Source organism: Leuciscus leuciscus, assembly GCF_965113295.1.
Source record: "Leuciscus leuciscus genome assembly, chromosome: 8".
NCBI lineage: Eukaryota > Metazoa > Chordata > Actinopteri > Cypriniformes > Leuciscidae > Leuciscus > Leuciscus leuciscus.
Genome location: NC_138732.1, coordinates 20,585,123 through 20,600,568, shown reverse-complemented (window position 1 = coordinate 20,600,568; position 15,446 = coordinate 20,585,123). Strand labels below are relative to the sequence as shown.

The window sequence follows — 15,446 nt, the reverse complement described above, 5'->3', positions numbered from 1 at the left end:
AATTATTTAAATGAGCAATATTGTGACATGTGCCTTCCGGGAAGAAAACTGAAGACTACAATCGAGGCATTTCAGGGATTTCAGAAAAGTGTTTGCTGATATATATTGACTGCCTGTGGAGTGACTTTTGACTTTGTAACTTTGCAGACCTTTTTCAAGCTCAAACAACACTGCACACTTAAAAGTATTAGGACCCATTGAAATTCTCGTTTGTAATTTTTCTTACCAATGAATGACAATCAGAAAGGGAATAGGAAAACTAAGGAGAAGAAAGTGTAAAAAAAGTGGTGAAGTCTTTGAAAGATAGTAAAAGAGAAAAAGCTGGAGGAAAGAGACCACAAGAGACAGATCAAGGTTGTCAGAACAAAAAGTCTGCATTAAAAAGGACTTATTTTCTAAAAGAAAGGATATCTCTATGGGAGTTTTTGGTGTGAGTGCCACAGCAGATCAAGCCGTTGAGAACAGAGGCATGCAGAGGTGATCAGGAGCAGCGCTGGGATCAGGGTCAAGCCAAACCCCCATTCCACTCTGGATTTATGGAGGTCTTTCTAGACTGCTTTAATGTCAGGTGTCAGTTTATTTGAAAAACCCTCACAGTCGTGCACCTTCAAACGGACCAGCATCCACTGAAACACACATTAAGCAGCCATTTGAAGTGTGCACATGTGTGTGTGTGTGGATGTGTTTGTGTTTGTGTGTGTGTGTGTGAGAGAGAGAGAGAGAGAGAGAGAGAGAGAGAGAGAGCATTTGTCTAAATATGTGTTTGTGTGTACTAGACTCAAGCAACCATGGCAGGGTTCGTTTAATAACCTTTGACCTACCACCCAGTTAAATCTCATATACCATCACAGAAGTAAATTTTTACCAGTAAATTTCATATTATAACAATAGTACAATACAGATAAATTTGCATATTGGATGAAGGTGGTCTCAGGGGGCTCATCACAGACAACAGCACCTGAATAACTACCATCATAATGGTACATCTTCAAAAGGTCATGGTATTGCCATGGTACATTCAACCAGTAAGCAAGCTAAATGTGTCAGTGGCAATAAAAATAAAAATAAAAAATTCAGGGTATTACCATGGTAAATGTACACTATAGTGAAAAGTTTGGGGTCAATAAATGTTTTTGAAAGAAGTATCTTATGCTCACCAAAGCTGAATTTATTTGATCACAATACAGTAAAAACATTACTATTTTTAAATATTATATTTGAAATAAATATTTTTTTATTGTAATATGTTTTAAAATAAAATGTATTCCTGTGATCAAAGTTGAATTTTCAGCATCATTACTCCAGTATTCAGTGTCACATGATCCTTCACAAATCATTCTAATTTACATTCATCTGCAACTGTTCCCTTTTCCAATTTGCTTCTGATGTGAAGAGGCATTTAGAGTGTGGTACTTTTTGGTGCTTTTTATTGGAGTCGATGAGGTGTTGAATATAAAGGTCCTGGTGGAGTCAGCGGCAGCGGGACGGGAGGCTGCGTGCTGGAATGTGGAGCTCTGGTTTGTTTTGCTTTCTGCTCTCCTGCCTTACCTGCGGCCCTACCCTAACCCTCCCTCTCTCTCTCTCTCTCTCTCTCTCTCTCTCTCTCTCTCTCCCTCTCTCTCTCTCTCTGCCTCTGGATCTAATTAGAGTGAAGGAGGGCTGCGGGACTGGAGTGTGTCACATACAACTCAACACAGTCAGGAAGGAGAACAGGAAAGAAAGTGGGATTAACATGGGAGAAAAAGCATAAGAAATGTAGGGTGGAGTTCAAAGAGGGAGAGAGAAAGAAAGAAAGTGAGGGCATAAACCAGGGAAAAGAAATGCAAAGAAAAGTTCCAGCCAGGAAATGAGAGAAAAAGTGAGTGTGCGTGAAAGATATCTAGCCTAGAGTTGTTTCCCACAGCACATGAAAAAAGAAAAACAGAGCATCTAATTTTTCACAGAACATTCCACAAATCTAGGACAACATGAGAAGTGACATGTAATATATGCTCACCTCTCTGCCCTACACATGGCAGACACATCTCAGCGCTGGAGGGAACTTCTATAATCAAAGACCAATCAGATAATTGCAGTGTTTTACCACTATCCCCTGAGCTCCGCTGGGAAAAGGCTTTTTTGAACAGTAACTCAATACCCTGGAAAGTCCAGATGGTCCTGATGACGGCACTAGCGGAAAGACATATTTTCCTAAATATGAAAATCTAATTTGGCAATATGCGTAAATTAAACTATATGTGACGGCAGCGGTTGACAGAGAATTTGCCGATTTTCTTTCACTCTGTCGTTGGTACTCCAACATTATAGGCTTAATATATGACAGCACAGTACAAAATCTGGTAAAAGTTTATTGTAATAATGCATTGTAACATCCAAGTGCTTAAATTTCCTTATCGATCCCCATTATGTCACCAAAAAGTACATTATTTCAGTCAGATTGGGTTTCAAATAACTCATAATAGCATCATTATTATAGAAATATCTAAACAAATCACAAACAATGATGTGCTTGGCCTTACACCACGTCCTTACAAGGGACAACATGCTTTTCTTTTCTTTTTCTGTTGGTTGCTTGGTTCATTTTATGCTGACCAGAACCACACACTATGACATCACATCAGTACAAAATTCCAGCCCACATAAATTAATAAACCTTAAACCTCAAAAATATTCTGATTGATTGCTTTCATTTTGGCCTGAAGATTTACTTATGTCTGTCTCTGGAAACTTTGTTTCACCACGTTTGTCCTTAAAACTTTAACGCAATTTTTCTCTTATCTCAGCAAGATTGTACACATTTCTTAAATAACATTTTTAATAAACTGTGGAGGAGGTTTTGTAGTTTAACAGCTCCCCTTAAAGGATGTAAACTGTCCACAAATGACGCACCATTCTTGTATAAACACAAAGAGACGCAGCAGACTTTACAGATCAGCATGAGTGAATGTTTGACAGTCATGGGAACAAACACAAACACACACGAAGACAGACAGGGTGTGTGCTATGATCTTCATCTCTGAACATCTCTGCATTTCCACAGCACAAATAGATGGTTGATAAACACCAGCATATTATGTATGCTCAAGCACTATAATATACAGGGTTTGCAATTACTGTAACACCCAACTCGCAAAATGCATGAGAAAATCAACCATGGCAGGTAACAATTAGCAACTCACTAGCCAATTTCAATTTGGCAGGTTATGATTAATTAATTAAGTCCCCCAACATTAGGAAACGTACGCTAGGCGAAAACTGTCAGATCTTTAAAATTCAAATATAGCTATCCATTTACTTTGTATTATGAAACATTTTATACCATTTTTACCAGTCTGTATAAATGTTTTAAATTTTTTTATGTTAAAATCTATGTCTTAGTATTTTAAAAACAAGGTCTCTTGTAAATCATCATATTTGGGGGGCCTTGGAATAAAAAAAGAATGAAACACCTGAAGCTTCAGCGCTAACTCGCATACATTTAGGCCTGAGAGATCCGTCTCTGACTGAGTCATGTTTAGGCATGCAGATAAGAACACACAGACTCTTTGAGCACTTGCCCAGTTGGAATAGTTTGAGCACCAAGTCATTTTTTTAGTTTTTTTTCATTTATAGAGACGAGCTTACTCTAAACTTGGCTCAGAGCAGCCATTACATCAGCCGTATTAGGCGTGAGAAATTGGGGTCTGCAGAGCTGAGGGAGGGTAAAGTTTTGTCTTTTGGTGTTCAGTGCAGTCCCCAGTGTCTCTCTTTCAGAAGAGGCCCAAATCTAAGGCAACAAGCCATCTCTAGTGCCGCTAAACTAACACTCTTTGGGACACGGGCTTGTCACGCTATATGCCCCGGGAACAGAAATTTTTCAAACACTGTTAAGAGCTTCCAAAAACCTTATTGCTCTATAAAATCAAATGGGTCCACACCCAGAATGTTTTATAGAACTACAACTGCTGGAGAACACTTAGAAGCCCTCTTAGAAGCATATGCTAAAAGTAACAAGCCTCCCAGGCTAGAAGATGAGATGTTGGCTTTCTGAAACACTAGGAAAAGTCTGATAGGAGCGTTCTGTCTGTCCGCTCTGGGAAATAACTCAAACCCCTGGCTATTGGAAACAAATGAGAACACACATTAGCACAGTGCCAGATAACACCAGATGTAAACTATTATCACAGGGTTAAGTTAAACTGAACATTTGATTAAAACATGTTTGAGTTTCTGCTGATGTAAAAGACACACTACCAGTCTCACTAAAGCCCGGTTCACATTGACAGCGGTTTAATCGAGGAAGGACAAGAGACAGATGTGTAGTTAGTAAATATTATGTCACTCTATTATGACAAGGACTGAGTTTAATTGGAGAAAGAGTTTGTATTGACAGCAGCAGAATGAACACGATTTTTCCGATTATTAACGCATGAACCAAAAATCATTGGTAGAAGCTGCTAATCTGCATAAAATTAAACTTTTCTCAACTTTATAGAGTCACCATAATTAGAGTTAATTAACCAATAATTAAATAATGAGTCATTTATGATGTCTCTGTCAGGGTGAAGTGGGCTAAATTTGGTTAGGTTTTGATTTCTATGTGTTGCTTATGCCGTTGGACGTTGTCTTGTCTTGTTCTATCTCATTTAGGACATTGTGTACTTCCAAACGACTTAACTGCAGTATTATTCTCATGTTGGTCAGAGAACGCCACTGTAAAGACATCACATGTTCACACAGTCCAATAATCAATTCTGCGTTTCCTTTTCTCACACACACAAACATCTTGTTCTTCATGACTACTTTTGAGGTCTAAAATGTCCAAACAAATATAGTGAAACCTGTTGAACACTGACTAGTGAGCTGGTACTCACTAGTTAAAAAGTCATATAAATCAGGCAATTCACGTTTATATTTAAATCTCGTGTTTTGCACAGGTTTCTGTGAGGGTTATGTTTAGGGGGTCGGGTCGGGTTAGGACATTAACCTGATATAAAAACAATGGAAGAAAAGTGAAACAAACGTCTGTGTGTCTCTACATTTGTTTATGTGTTTATAGGGGCAGCGGATGTGTTTATCTGTGGTTCACAGATGCCATAGAGGTCTTTTGAAAAAAGCTTGCCATTTGCCTACCAGACATGAACAGCACTGACATCATACAGTCACCACCAGACCTACAGTATATCATGTGCATCTGTGTGATAATACAATATCACAATACAAACGCTGTTATACTGAACATCAGCATGAGGTATTCACAGCCATGCTGACATTCAGATCAACCACAACATTTTGAGTGTGACATTATTGAATTATTTCTCTTTTCCCCTTTCTAACACACACAACAAGTCTATAGTACATTTGAATTTTGATCGTGTGTATATTTGTCATGTACATAAATAATGTGACGTGTCTCTTGAAACAACAGCTGGACACTTCACATGTGCAGTGCAGGAAGAAGAAGCTGACAGAAGATGATCAGTATTTCATGGACAGAAAGAGAAAAAGAAGAGAAGAGAAGAAAAGAGGAAGAGAAGAGAAGAGAAGAGAAGAGAAGAGAAGAGAAGAGAAGAGAAGAGAAGAGAAGAGAAGAGAAGAGAAGAGAAGAGAAGAGAAGAGAAGAGAAGAGAAGAGAAGAAAGTCTGTTTGTAGAGTAACAGAGAACGAGGGCCTGTCCCATGGAAGGCTTGACCTCACAGCCCGAGGGCAGACGAGACCCACAGCTCATCTGAGCTGCTCTGATGTCTCTGTGGTCTGTTTAAACAAGAGCGCTGCGCTAATCCGCTCGGATGGGGCCATTGAGTATGAGGCCGCAGTGGGTTTCTCTCTACACACACACACACACACTCAAGTCAAGTCACCTTTATTTATATAGCGCTTTTTACAATACAGATTGTATCAAAGCAGCTTCACAGTGATGAAAATAATACAACAAAATTTGTTTCTAAGAAAATTGCGTCATCGTCCGCCTTAAGTAAGGCAGATCAATAATATTGTTGAATATTACTAAATGTCCCCAACTAAGCAAGCCAAAAGCCAATCCACACACACACACACACACACACACACACACACACAGGACTATATGCAAAGCAACACACTTAAATATATCTCATCCTGCTTTAACGCAAGATACACAGGACCTAACCAAGCGGCAACCTCCCCGTCTCTCTCTTGAAACCAACACGGAAGTGAGTTAAGCTGCAATTCATTGACTGGCCGCTTGAGGCTGGCTGCAGAAGTGAGTCAAATCTGTATCTCCCCCATGTTAAAATTACCAACTTTACTGCAGAAAAAAACATGTTTACAGCCTGGTTCTCTCTGTGGCTTTGGTCTATACAGCTAATTTTGCCCTTCATAACAACTGTGAGGGTGGTGAATTTTTTTATAACTCATCCGTTTAGTTGATTAATATTTAAAGTTCTGCATAATTAAGGGTGTGGCCTCTTGAGTGACAGGTGGATTGCCGCTGATGTCAATGCTAGCCGTTTGTCTGCTGTTACTAGCCGTCACTTCACCTCAGCATATGTTAGCTGCTGAACTTGCCATCTCTGCAGTCTTTTGTGCTTTTTTCGGGATTCTTTCATACAATTTAATACACCCATTACTTCGCCCACGGCTTAGGATTCCGTCGTTGTCGTCGAGTATCGTTCGAGAGAACAACCAGCTCTGTATTTCAGTTGTTTTCCTCTGTGAACATGCACTAATGGATGTCTGACAATTTCGTTGCTTTTTGGAGTTTTCAGATTTAAAAACGTCAATAAAGGCTCGTTCGACTGCTCTCACGGAACAGATAGAGATTATAATATGCTCATGTACCGCCAGATGAAATCCTGCAGGTGTCGGCGCTTTCTCCGTCCATGCAATAAATGCACATCCTTGAATGAGCGTGGATTTCTAGCGCATTTACTTTAACTTCATAGGTAATATATCTATGGTTTAACTTTAACCCATTTGAGAGGCGGCCAAAATCAGAATTTAAAATGGACTGAATAAGCTCTCTACGAACTTGACGAGCGATGCCGCGCTGACGGACCATAGACTATAAAAAAAGAGTGACTGACATGCACAAATCACTGTCACACACACTCTCTCAGAGTAATATTAAGTTACTGCATAATACATTTTCAACTAGCAGAATAGTACAGAATCACGATACACAGTCTCACTTGTAGCCATGTCTTTTAACTATTATAATATTTCGAAGGGCAAAAATAGGAACTTTTAATTGGCTTTACATCATCAACTGTCACTTTAGCGCGAGGCCCTGTGCAGTCGCAGACTTGGTATTGTCAGTAGCATAACGTTATAGCATTATCTCCCCAGCCTGAGCTAACTCGATCACGTCGAGTTAGGTGGGCGTGATTTCAGTTAGCCAGGTTCCTCAGCTCCACTCACGCCCCACCTCTTTGCCCATTTTCTGTTATCCTGAGTGACGCAAGGCCAAGATGGCGACGGCCGGCTCCGCCCACTTTAGGCTTCAAAAATGCTCTTCAGAAACCTACGGGTGACGTCACGGACACTACGTCCATATTTTTTTACAGTCTATGGACCTAACACACACTCTCTGTTTTGTTTTTTCATTTTAATTTAGATTGAAGATCAAATCAAAAATAATTTTAATTAATTCATAAGTTTAAATAAAAAAATATTAAAATAACAATAATGAAAAGGGGGTAAACAAGCAGTATTGACAGACAAAAAGGCAGAACAACAAAATAAATAGTAAATAGAAAGTCTACAGTAAAAAACCAATACAACAAAATAGGACAAAGGTCAAAATAAAATAAATAATACAGTTAAAAAAATATCTAAAATAAAAATAAAAATACGTTTAACAAGTAGTATTAAATAAAGCGGAAAAACTGAACAAAAATAAAAAACAGACTATATAAAATACAAAACTAAATGGGAAAAAGCAGACTAAAAATAAAATAAGTAGAATAAAACAAAATAAATTAGTATTGACAAGTAGTTAATCAAACAGAACAAATAAATCAAAAATAAAAGAGAACAAAATAGGAGAAAAAAATTTAATGAAATACAATAAAATGAAATAATGGGGGGAAATGTTTAAAATAAAAATCCACTTTCTTTAGAACATTTGAAATTAAGAAATAAAACAAAGGAATAAATTACAAAGGTCTCATTAATGAGTTGTTAAAAAGATGAGTTATCATCTCTTGAGTTGAGTTGAGTTAATATAATAATCAAGAAACATAGGATAGCTCATCTCTTCCGTGAGCACTTGACTGTGTCCTGCTGACTCTTTAAACAACAAACAGTTCCCTCCCTGTTCTTGCCTTTACAACTCTAGACTATTGCTAGCACTTTTTGTTTCAATGTTTGTCTAAGTCTCTTTGGATAAAAGCATTTGCTAAATCAAAAAATGTGAGTTTAAAGGGAAAAAAGTAAAGGTGAAAAAACAAGACTAAGTGTGCCAATAACACACTTGGATTGAGCGTTACTAACTGTAGCCTAGAGCCATTCACAAAGGTGCTGCATTGCAATATGTCTTTGATATCCCAGGTAGCCTAGTGGTCAGTGCACTAAAATTCATTGTTTTTCAGCTTATTGCTTATTACTTCAAGTCCCGAGTCGTCAAACTTTCTTGATAGTACCTCGACAGCTGAACTATTTGCCGTCGGATTCTGTTCCCCCCATATTTCTGACACACTGAGGTTCTAATATTTATCAAATTAATGCTGTTTAAGCTCCATCCACACACAGAATAGAATAAGCATATTTTAAGCCGATACATCAACATCTCTCATCACTGGGGTGGGGGAACGGATTTCGACAGCTGAACTATTTGCTGAACTATTTCCCCCTATGTTTCTTACACAATAAGGTTCTAATATCTATCAAATTGCAGCAAATTATTAGCCTCAATAGCCTACTGGTCAGTGCCTTAACAATTTTTATTTTTTTTTAGCTTTGGGCGATCCGAGTTCAAGTCCCGGGTCGTCGATCTTTCTTGATACTGTACTTTCCTATCATAATAAAAGGAAAAAAAAAATTCTTTAAACTGATGCAAGTTAAGCTCCATCCACACACAAAATAGAATCAGCATTTTTTAAGTCATTACATCAACACCTCTCATAATGGGAGTGGGGGAACGGATTCCGACAGCTGTTTTTTTGGCGTCGGATTCTGTTCCCCCTATGTTTCTTACACAATAAGGTTCTAATATTTATCAAATTGTTGCAAATTATTAGCCTCAACAGGCTAGTGGTCAGTGCCTTAACACATTTTTTTTTTTTTTGCTTTGGGCGATCCGAGTTCAAGTCCCGGGTCGTCGATCTTTCTTGATACTATACTTTCCTATCATAATAAAAATAAAAATAAAAAATAAAAATCTTTAAACTGATGCAAGTTAAGCTCCATCCACACACAAAATAGAATCAGCATTACATCAACACCTCTCATAATGGGAGTGGGGGAACGGATTCCGACAGCTGTTTTTTTGCCGTCGGATTCTGTTCCCCCTATGTTTCTTACACAATAAGGTTCTAATATTTATCACATTGCAGTAAATTAAACCCAGCCAAAAACACATATCCTCCAGGTACAGAGGAAGCGTCCTTTAGATCGCCCAGTGAGCTTCCTGTGGATGAGCCAGATGCTGTTCTCTCAGGATTACCAGAGTATACACACAGAAAACCTTAAAGGGTCCAATATCACTGTGGGATCTTGTTCACAATAGGGAACGAACTGTACATGAAATATAAGCAGACACACCCTTACACACACACACAGTCAAGGTGATATGACACGCAGCTGTTGTTTTTTAAAGGCAGGCAGGAAGAAAGAAAGTGAATGAACGCCTCTGCTTTGTCTGCATTAACGTATAGATACCGGCAGCCCCTATCGCACATCCTGATAATCTACAAGACTGCGCTTCATAAAACAGCGTGCAGACATGTGCATCTGTGTGTGTGATGACAAGCAGACTGTTGTGACGGAGTTAAAACCGAGGTGATGAGTTTACGCACAGCTGTATATCTCTGTGATGACTGATGGCATGGCAGTGTATGATTATTCACAGACGTGCACTGTAAAGTTCACATGTAAAAAAAAAAAGTTCATGTTTTCTGATAAACAGTAACTCACCTGATTGATGTGTTTGAGTTTGTCAATGATCTGACTGATGACAGGTTCAGGAGGTTTTTGTCTGGATTCTGAGCCGTGTGGATGGACTCTCTTCAGCCCTGGACCAGGAAACCTGCAAAATATATTATTCATACTTAAACTAAATTACAGGTTTTAAAGCACAGCACACTAAGAACATATAGTCCATTATACAGTTGAACGTCCTTGTCAGGATGTATGCTAGTGTGGCTTTTATTGTGTTCACTTATTTGCCCAACAGCTAAAACAGAACAAAAACATAATGAAATTGGAATTTTATAGAGACCGCTGTGATCTTCCACAAGAATATGAACTCTAAAATTGGCCTCTACTGCCACCTAGAGGCAAACATGTGACCATTGTAATTCTTGCTCAAATTAAATTCCTAAGTATTAGACCTTTAAATTCTTCCCCCCTATTCAGCACATTGATTCAGTCATGCTGCATGAGGATTTCAAAGGCACTTTACAACAAAACAATCTCTTATTAGTAGATGCCAAGGACTTTGTGAATAAATTATGCCTTGTGTTGTGCGTTGTTCAAAATTACTCAAAGCTAAAAAACTAAAACAGAAGCATAAATATGAATGGTATCTACCAGTAAATTGAAATCTGCATTCAGTCCCCATAACAGACACACACACACACACACACACACACACACACACACACACACACACACACACTTAAGCGAACAGTAAAACAGCACAACTGGGTCAGACATGTGCTGGCATCTGAATGTTTCTGAGCAACTGGAGCATATGTTGGGCATCATCAACTGCTAAAAATGTGTGTGTGTGTCTGCGCCCAAGTGTTTCCCCCGATCCCCCCGGGCCCGTTGGACTCATGTTCCAGTTAATTACTCCCTATTAAAAGCTAATTAGTGTTGATGCACACGGGCACATTGGTGCAAGCACTGAGGCGACAGAGAGACAGTGAGTGACATATTCCATGCCTCGACACCAACCTCAACTCATCAGCGAAGTCCATACACCACAAAAATCTGTGTTTTTATTTAAATTTGATAAAAATATCCACAAATTGTTTTGTGTGTGTGTTCTTGTATGTTTTATGAGGACAAAAATGTGTATAATGACATATGTATTACACTGTAAACATGATTTATGAGGACACTTCCTGTGTCCTCGTAAACCAAATGACTTAATAATATACTAAAGTGTTTTTTTAATTAAAAAAATTCAGAAAATGTCCTGTGATGGGTAGGTTTATAGGAGTAGGGTTAGTGTAGGGGAATAGAATATATAGTTTGTAAAGTATAAAAACCATTACGCCAAGAAAGTCCTCACAAACCACATATTCAAGTATGTGTGTACCGTGTGCTTTTAGACGAAAGAGCCAAAGATATGACCTCATGTTCCATTCTTAGGAATGACATAATCCTGAACAAGTCTATCCAATCATCTCTCACGGCACCTTATTTTACATGCACTGCTTATTCATTAAGCCAAATTACATTTCCATACTTATTTATTCTCCTTATTACTCACGATGGCAGCTCACCTCCCGCTTTTAATTATCACATTAATAATACAGACATGAGATCAGAAGACATGGGCAGCGTTTAATGGAAGATGAGATTAGCTGGAGCTTCACGCATGAGGCGCCCACTTGTGTGCTGACCAGGGTGCATCACCATCAGGTCAGATCTGTACTGTCTGCCTGAAAAACTTTCAGATTTGTTCTATTTAGGATGGTGGGCACATGATACAAAATTAATCAAACGTTATTGCAGAAATGCTCAAACGTAATTGGGTAGCTAAAGTGAGGATTGTTTCAGCACTAAAAAGCCTTCCCTTATGAATTTTAATTAGGAGTGTTGTAAATTAGAGAAAATAACTATAAAACATCGGAATCTGTTCTAATTGGCCAATCACATTTCAGCACTGAAATACACAATAAGAAACATTATTTGAACATTTTAATTGAATGTCCAACAAGTCTTCCTTTTTTAATGGATTAAAATGTCCTATATCGAGTCTTTTTTTTAATGGAATTTGGAAGCGTGTGAATAAGGAGGGTTTAGTCTATTCTTGTGGATTTGATCTATAGCAGATTTTCATATTTTTATCTTGCAAGATGTTTGTGTTATAGGAAAGACTGAAAGCTTGACATGTTAATATGTAAGTGTCACAACAGTATAGCTTCTATGTGCTTCTATAGTTGACATTTAACTTTACTAGAGATGCACTCTGAATGAATGATGCCATATGGACGATTATAAGTCATTTTTGTTGGAGACTTTAAATGCACAACAGAAATACACTGACATTCAAAAGGTTGGGCCAGTAAGATTTTAATATTGTTGCCAGAAGTCTCTTAGGCTCATCAAAACTACAGTCAAAAACTGTAATATTGAAAGAAAAAAAAAGATATATATATCCTGTGATACCTGTGATAATGCTAATTTGCAGCTAAAGGAACGTTTCTTATTATTATGTTAAAAACAGTTGTGCTGCTTAATATTTTGTGGAAGCCGTGATAAAAGAAAATCTGGATTTTTTGATGAATAGAAAGTTCAAAAGAATGATATTTGTTTGTTTACTGTCAATATTTCTGAATAAAAGTATTCATTTCTTTTTTTAAAAATCTTAATGATCCCATATTGTCTAAAGGTAGTACACATTAAAAATACAAAAGTACATTAAAATAAAACACACCAAATGCTTTGAAAACTTATACTTTGTGCATTTTTTGAACAAACATTCTGTAGAATCTTTAAAATGATTTCATAAAATGAAATGCAAGTATGTTTAATATTTTTTGCATTAATGTTAACTGCAATGTTCTATTGTATATGTAAAAATGATTCAAAGTAGACAGAAGTTGGCATTTTCCATGTGTTCTAATGTAAAATATACTTCATTTCATCAGCCACATTATGATTCCTAAAAAACAAAAACAACCCACGACAGGCATTATTGTACAGCAGGAGCACAGGCAACCCAACTGTTACTACAGGAAATGACTAAACACCCCGTGGATGTACAGTCTGGACCAGCTACTCATGCTGAACCTGCTCAGACTCATGGACCTACTGAGCACCCCTCAGAGATCCAACATGCCCCACTGCCCAAACCCGCTGGAGACCACGAGAATCAATCACGAGGATCTTCATGAGCTAACTGAGGAACAGCTGAAGGAGACGGGGGTTATTGAGCGTGAGGAAGAGAAGTGCTCTAGGACTCGGAGGAAGGTTTACAAAACACAATGAATATCCTCCAATCTTGACTTCTCACAGTTATAAATGAACAAGCTTGTCCGCCACAAACCGAAAGATGAAGAGGTTGAGGTGGTGTAGGCAACAACAGTGATGTGGCGTATCAGCTGGAATATCTCTTTAAACGTATATCATTTATGACTTTAAAATAATATTATCAGCACTGTCAAAACATTAAAATAATATGCTTATGTTTTAGTCAATTAGTGTGGCTTACACTTATTGCAGAACATCTGTGCATATGTAAAGACAGCGGAAGAATTCTGTGACTGCTGTTTATTCTCACTCATACACAACAACTCTCTATCCTGTTTTCATCCCATTAAATGTCTCAGTCAAACAAGCGAATGCCAAAATAAACTCCTTTTTAAATAATAGATTCTGTATTTATCAAACTACTTCAGATGTAGCTACTTGGTGAGTCTGTTTTTCACACACAGAATCGATTGTTTTTAGTTTAACAGTGAGTTATTGTGAATGGTGACCATTTTAATAGCATTACTGATGGTCCAAATGATATCTAGTATAATATTAGGAGTATGTTTCTGGTTTTGAGTCGATGAGGGGGTACTTGAGCCGAGCTGATGGGCCTGTGGGAGTACATAAGACCAAAACGGTTAGGAAACATCGGCTAAAATGAAGAAGGCAGATATTGAGAAAGCTAAAATTGATTCTCTAGAAGGCAGAAATCTGTGCCAGAGTTTTGGTGACTTGATCCTTGACATTGAGGGCTCCTCTGCACTGCCTCCAGCACAGGGGGAAATATCATTTCTAACCAACACCAGGGATGCTAGAAATGAACTTTACAATCAAATCATCTTTTGCAATAACAATTGTTTTGAATCCTGACATGAAATAACATTTCTGCACAGTTTCGACTCTTTAGATTTGTATGAAATAATGAGCAGGAATGTTGTTGTAGCTGCTCGTTGTGTTTATTTGACTGTGGTGTTAATGAATTTGCTTTATGCTTTGACATTTTTGAGTCGACTATTTAATATATCAGGGCCAGATAAATGGTGACATTCTTTGGCACAATTAAGATGGCTTTCTTCCCAGTACAGAATGTGAGAGAGCGCTTCGTCTTCAATACATTGCATAAAATGGGTCTGAACGCATTCCAGAATTAATTATATTTCACTAGAAGCCAAGGAATGACATTGAGATTCAGCAGACATTTCTGGCAAAGCATGGTTATTCTAGTTCTCTCATGGGTCCTAATTAACTCCTGAGGGCCTGAGAGCCACCTGACACAGCTGTCTGTCCCCTAAGGCCAACTGTTCACCACGCTGTTGTGACCAGGCCATTTAATTCCCACTCATTCCTCAACTGAACTTACTGAGGGCAAACAACGCATAATGCTGTAATGTTGACACACATGTCCAACAGTGACCAGACGGATACAATGAACAGATAAAGCAAGAACGGATATCAACACTTGGGAGCTAACCAGTACATGTCTGAAAACTGAAAAATACTTGCAAAATACATCACTGTTTATGACATTGATAAATATTTGCATAGTTATCACTAAATCTAACTTGATTTTGTTTTAGCTCATTTTATATGATGCTATGGTGTCTTGGAAGTGTGTCTGAAACCAGTTTCCTTATAAGTACATTCATGCACAAAATATTACCTGTTAACTATATTGAGCAATGTTCCCTTTCTCTCATTTTTGTTCTAGCGGAGCAAAACCTTTTTATATTAGACAGAAATGTCAGCCATCTGAGCAAAAACATACTTTACACCAAATCTACATAATGTAGTTGTAACTTTTAACTTTAAATTACTATTTCTATTCAATTGGAACCCTAAAAACAACTGAAAACAAGCAGTTAATTCAGAATTCTATTATTACATTTGAAATTATTAGTTAATTTCTTTATTAGGCTTATAATATAACATAATATAATATAATATAATATAATAATATTTGAAAATAAATTGAAGCATCTAAATGGAGATCTATCAAATATTTTCAAGAAACATGAACTTGTGAATTCTGTTATAGTAATCTAATGTTTGAGATAATCCTTAAAATATGTACACAATCATTTTAAGTCCATTTAAAAGTCAACTCATTTTGGTTCTATAAT

The 15,446-nt window shown here is 37.5% G+C and overlaps 1 protein-coding gene across 1 annotated transcript in view; it reads right to left on the bottom strand.

The window, feature by feature from the left end:
* gpc3 (glypican 3) overlaps window positions 1–15,446 on the bottom strand; it is a 149,780-nt gene that overhangs the window by 38,521 nt on the left and 95,813 nt on the right. The window contains exon 6 of the mRNA XM_082178605.1: window positions 10,093–10,204. Coding sequence (XP_082034731.1) covers window positions 10,093–10,204 — 112 coding nt within the window. The remainder of the gene's footprint in view (window positions 1–10,092; window positions 10,205–15,446) is intronic.